The sequence below is a fragment of the Cicer arietinum genome, chromosome 5 (genome assembly GCF_000331145.2).
Source record: "Cicer arietinum cultivar CDC Frontier isolate Library 1 chromosome 5, Cicar.CDCFrontier_v2.0, whole genome shotgun sequence".
NCBI classification, from domain to species: Eukaryota; Viridiplantae; Streptophyta; class Magnoliopsida; order Fabales; family Fabaceae; genus Cicer; species Cicer arietinum.
In genome coordinates, this window is record NC_021164.2 from 49,863,164 (window position 1) to 49,869,287 (window position 6,124).

Sequence of the window (6,124 nt, forward strand, 5' to 3'; positions counted from 1 at the left end):
AACTTTTAGATTTGCTCTTTTGAAATATTGACTAGATTAAATATTTAAACAGGATTTTTATAATATTTAAAAATGTTGAAGTTATATAGGATACTTTGTCGAAATTTTGATAAAAATTATGTTTTAATGTAACGGCTATTTTGAACTATTTAATTGCTTAATAGTTAAGTTGGTCGATAGGCTTGTCAGACTATGAGTATTAGTTTGTGCGTCAGTCACAGTGACGGTTTTCGAAACGTGACAGACTCTTGCACATGTTTTTGTTTGGGTTGAATGTCATATTTAATCAAATGATGTTGACGCTGGAAGTATTTGGTTCACATTAGTAGTCAAGCTCTTTACACTTTGTGTTACATCCATGGACAATTTATTATGTCGAGTTATTGTAGGGGACTTTTATTGATCAACTTGGTTTTCCTTTTGGTCTATCTTTTGATCATATTTAAATATTGTAATGTAACTTTTGAAAGCTATAATTTCCTACAAGTTTAGATTGTGTGTAACGATTTATAGTGAAACTCTTTTATTTTATAAATCATTCATCAAATTTTAACGCTCTAAAAACTGGAGTGTTACGTCTCCGACATTTTGTTGTTTACAAAGAAAGCCTAAAAGTAATATTATAAGCATTATCCTTCTATAATCATTATTAGACACAATTAACATGTGTACTTGTATATATCTTCACAATTATAACGACGATAAATAGCTTATTAAATTGTGTTTTAAATTATATCAAAATTTTAAACATTTTATTGCAACATCACACTAAACTACTTTTATATTTGTATAATATAATACTCGATTTATATTGAACCATAAAAAACCGCTAATTAACTAGCCATGTCAAATTTTGATTTTATAAAGGATATGTAACTAAGTAAAAGATGAAATCGTAAACATTCATTATTCCCCTCTTATTCAGTATCACATATATGTCATTGGAAAAAATGTATGATAATTAGTGGGAAAATGATATGTTAGTAATGGTCATATTCCTCTACTATTTTAGTGGTGCAGACACTCTTGTAAACACCGAATTAATATTTGTGGATAATCTTTAAGATTGATGATATTATATTTCAGATACTTTTTATTTAATATAATTTGAATATTTTTATCAATTGTTTATTGTAATTCATCAAAATTTACTCTTCAAATCACCTCTGGCTAAAAGAAAAAAAAAGACACGATTTTTCAAGATTTTTTTTATATATTGAGTAAAAAGGCAAAAAGTTGCATAAATGAATGGTGTTGCGAATGATATATACATATTGACTTATTTTCTTTATAATTAAGTGATAATAAATTTTTTTCTATCGCAAAATATTCAAATGAGTCAATTATCCTATGTATAAAAAAGTATATAATGTTTCATGAAGTTTTCTTTGTTATAAAAGCAATACAGGACTCGAATTAAGATCGTTCTTATTTTGGATTATAGTTGATTGTTGCAATCTTCTAGATTTGTTTTAGAACTTCATGATTACTCTTGCAATTGTTTCAACATACAATTTCAATATACAGTTTCAGCTTATTTGATTGCTTAATAAATTTTTTATTTTTTGTCAAAAAAAAAAGTTTTTTTTATTGGATTCTTCAAAATGCTCCTTAGTATATCATATTGAATCGTTTTGTAAGTTAATGATCAAATTTGTATCTTGAAAAACAAAAAATAGAAGTCTATACTCATCATTTATTGAACAATTGATGATTCAATTATTGACTTAAGATGTGTTTCATGTTGTTGCATCGAAGTCCAACATCGAACAGTCTTCAAAGCAACTTAATGGATACAAGAATGCATAACCTATAGTATATGTTTTTATTAATTTAATATAAGATACATAAGTCAACGACTCACGTGGTCTTCTACAATAACTTACTATTAGAATCATCAAGTGTAGCACATACTTTACACAACTACCAGAACTTGACACACTACCAAACCAAAGATCAAATTTAGTAATTTATTATAATTATTATAATAATAATTAATTTGGGACATAGTCTCCCATATTATGTTTATTAAGAGTCTTAAGCTATATTAGAGAACTTAAATTTAAATCTTGATTAAAACAACTTTTTGATCAGATTACTTCTTATTCGAATTCTTGATTATTAGACTCCCTCCCTAAGAACCGGAAGGTTCAAACCCCAAAAAACAAAAACAAATGTACAAAAGAAGCAAAAGCAAACAAAATTTAAGAGTTTCTTTCAATATTTTTCTGTTGATAACATTTGGAACTCAATCTAATTGTAGGATTACAAAATTGATCAACTATAAATTTAATTGGGATAACAATCAAAGATTATTATACAATACAATTTAATTTTAAATGTAATAATATTGGCATCGCACCATCCTTTTGATTGATTAAACACATCAAAACCGGCAGAGGAATGAGGTGCAATTCACAAGATGGTCCAAAAATGTAGTGGATATATATGGCATAAGCATTTAACAAGATCTGATTGTGAGGTCATTAATAAGGATAGTCATTGCAAGTTTCCTGACGTTCCATGCAATGTATGACAAGGACTATTAGCCTCACAGGCTACTTCCTCTTGTACCTGAACGAGAATTTGAATAACATTTTATTTTATTAGCATTGCATAAACAAGTTTATAATATATGTTGAGATGCAAAAAATCACACCAGTTCAATCATTTCATCATGTTTTAGAATACAAAATAAATTAAAGAAAAACTGATTGCAACCAATTTTTCATTTACCACAAATATAACCACTTCAATAAATAAAACGGGAAATATTTATATTGAAGGAAAACAGTAGCATCTCGTTAGTAGTAAATAGGGACAAACAAGAAAATTTGGAGTGTTTATTTTGGCTTTCACCACATAATGTATCTTTAGAAGTGCGTTCAATGATATACCACATTTAAACAATAGAAAATAAAACAATATAAAAAATTAAAGGATCATTTACTTTGTGAAAACATTTCCTATTTTCATTTTCTAAAGTTTGTGTTAATTTTACTAGTTAATAAGGAGGTAAAAGACTTTTGAAGTGAACAATTATCTACATTTCTAAAAACAGTGAAAATGTTAAAATTGTTTTCTGTTATTTTTTAAAATATATATCTTCATTAACTAGTTTTTTATCTTCTCATCATAACAATAGCTCACTTCAAAAGTCACTCATCAAGTTAATATGAACACATCCTTTAGAAAATAAAAACACAATGCTTTTACAAATTAAACAATTTGGTTATTTTGTGAAAACATTTTTCGTTTTTATTTTCTAAAATATGTGTTCATTTAAACTTGTTAATAAAAAAATGTGAGACTTTTGAAGTGAACTATGTTAATAGAGAGAAGATGAAATTATGTGTTGCTTTCCATTTAGAGGAGAGGAAGACATTTTGATTATATCACCAAGATAATGAAAATGAGACGGGAAAAAATCAATTGATTATATCATATCATTATACTTTATGATGACCTCTCATAACCAGAACGATCCCAGAAAAGAAACAAAACTAATATTTCTATCGATGCCTAAAAAAGTCAGATAATAGTTTCAAAAATGAGATAGAATTTGTAAGTCATACCTTGACTTGCTTTTGAATGATTTATTGGCTTTCTTTCCTACTCCAGGACCTCTTGATTTTGGCTTTTTATCCTTCATGTCAGTCTGGAAAAGCTCCCGCATCTCTTCTGTCCTTGAAGAAGGCTTTCGGGAAGAACTAGATTTTTTATTATTAGATTTCTTTTGAGGCTTCTTCACAATCTTTCCAGAATCTAGTGCCCTCTTGGTGGCCTTCACTGCTTTGGCACGTCGGTATGCAAGATCAACAAGTGACATTCCTCCCTTTTCTATCTCATCTGCCCCCTTACCCTGCAATTTTATTCATGCATTTCATTTTCAGTGTAACAGAAAGTGTGGAACAAGAAATACATTCCAACCTTAACCATATTTAGAGAAAGTTAACAGGTAAGGAGCGCTTACTTTTACTGGCTTGTGATCTTGCTCCTCATCCTCCAACATCTCTCTAGCTGCTTCCAATTTTCTGCGCTTCTTTCTAGGCAAATTTTTCTGCATCAAAGATATTTCCATCAAGTGAACATGTAAGTTGTAACAAAGCATGCAAGCACGCTGGTGTACATTTTATATCAAAATCGGAAAACACTTATTACCTCTCGCTCCCGCTTCCTCTTTTCCTTCATTTTAAGGTCTTCAGCTTGCTGAGCACTCATTACCTCCTTCCCAGAAGAACCATTTTCCTTATCCATGGATGCCTGTTGACAGTCATTTCGGTTTTTCATTAACATCAGGCTACATTTTACCCAAGATTTGGAGAATTGAAACCAACAACGTGACTAATTCGGCCTGCATGCCACCAACATTGCTAAAGAATGCACAACATAGAAGGGAGATAGCCAGCCTTCTTCAAAAGCATAATACTTGTTGAGAAAATGTTAGGTATTTACTGTAGCATGTCATGTATATACGGTATAATCAATTAGAAGCAAACTTAGTTTAAGGATAGCATATGTGTGTGGCACTGTGGCTGGGATTGAATCATTGAATTAACACTAACCCTGGCTAATATATAACACTAAGAACTTGGATGGCCTGGCTAGACACAGTTGATCACTAATCAGATTGTTCTTAGACTTCTATAGTGATACACTGTGAAATGGGAGAACCAATGCCTGCATTTAAGGGAATATCAGCAAATTAAAACAACGCCGTACCTTGGCTGCTTTTGCCGAAAGCTTCTTCTCCTTCTCTGTAACAAACCAAGTTCTTTTGGGGCGGGAGAAGATCTCTTCTCTATGTGCAATCATGTTTTCAGCCTGCAATATCATATAAAGACGAGAAATTGAACTGATCAAATTCACAGAATACAGCACAGTACTTTTAAAAGTGATGCTACTTTGGAAATGTTGTTCCTTAAGATAGGGTGTCAACAACCAATCAAAATTACATTGTAATAAATACCTTTGTGGCCTCCATTTCAGCTTTCCTTAGGATCCTTTCTTCCCTGGAGAATTTAAAAAATAAGAATCCAGTGCAATATTATAAAATTAAAAGAAACAACAATGAAACCTTAACAACTAAATTTTAATCAAAACCTCTCTTCCTGAAGGACTTCAGAAACTTGATCCTCCATTTGCTCAATTACTTGAGACCATTTGAGTATAGATTGCTCTGCAACAATGCGGCTTTTCAGCTTTGAACCGGCCCTCTTTGCCTAATTAATTGAAAATATTCACAAGAAAAATTATATACTGGCCTGATTAACACGTCAACTTTCTTTTTCTTATTTCTGTTTGTATCTTATATCCCTTAACAGAGAATCAATAGACCTTTCAAATAGGAAAACCAAATTACTAGCAGAATAAACACTTCAACTTTCTTTTTCTTTTTTTAGTTTGTATGTATAGTCAGCATTAAATAATCAACATTAAAGGTCCATGTAATCCAGACCATAAAATCAGTAGATATATAATGAATGGCTGTTTCTCTGTAAAGGATGAACTATGAATGATGTAGAAGACTTCTCGTGAAATGTCAAACCTTAATAACTCACAGGGAAAGTTAAGTAATGTTTATTGATAGAATCTATGTATCTGAGACCTAAAATCTTAGATCAGATTGTATGACTTTTTTTATCTTGTAAGGAAAAGTGCACAACGAAATTGACAAAGCCAATACAAAAAGAACTCTCCAAATGATACTCACAATAGATTTTAGAAGTGACCGGTCATTATCAGTAACAAACGTGACAGCAGATCCTGCTCTTCCAGCTCTTGCAGTACGACCCACTCGATGAACATAGCTTCAGAGATGATAAAATATGAAAGTCGTTAGCACAAAGAGAATGAGATTATAATTAAGGTGACAACAACTACAGGATGTACAAGTACAATGCTAATGTCAAAACATGTCGTCAAGGGAAAAATTTCGGTTATCAACTATGTTTTATAGAGTATACCTGGTAAGATCACGTGGACATGCAAAATTGATAACAGTTTGAACACCAATGATGTCAAGACCCTATAAGTAAAATTAAGTGACTGTCAAATCTATATTCAAAATGGAAAAAGAAAATGCTAAATGCAGGCCATAAACTTGTATAGAGTTTGGTTGGGG

At 30.8% G+C, this 6,124-nt stretch overlaps 1 protein-coding gene across 1 annotated transcript in view; it reads right to left on the reverse strand.

The window, feature by feature from the left end:
* Positions 1–2,193: 2,193 nt before the first annotated feature.
* The window catches only part of LOC101509624 (DEAD-box ATP-dependent RNA helicase 28), a 10,342-nt gene continuing 6,411 nt past the window's right edge, over positions 2,194–6,124 (reverse strand). Inside the window, exons 11-19 of the mRNA XM_004500080.4 lie at positions 5,967–6,028; positions 5,714–5,810; positions 5,104–5,222; positions 4,970–5,012; positions 4,723–4,824; positions 4,162–4,263; positions 3,974–4,060; positions 3,576–3,862; positions 2,194–2,574 (exon numbers count right to left, since the gene is read on the reverse strand). Coding sequence (XP_004500137.1) covers positions 2,559–2,574; positions 3,576–3,862; positions 3,974–4,060; positions 4,162–4,263; positions 4,723–4,824; positions 4,970–5,012; positions 5,104–5,222; positions 5,714–5,810; positions 5,967–6,028 — 915 coding nt within the window. The 3' untranslated portion in view covers positions 2,194–2,558. The remainder of the gene's footprint in view (positions 2,575–3,575; positions 3,863–3,973; positions 4,061–4,161; positions 4,264–4,722; positions 4,825–4,969; positions 5,013–5,103; positions 5,223–5,713; positions 5,811–5,966; positions 6,029–6,124) is intronic.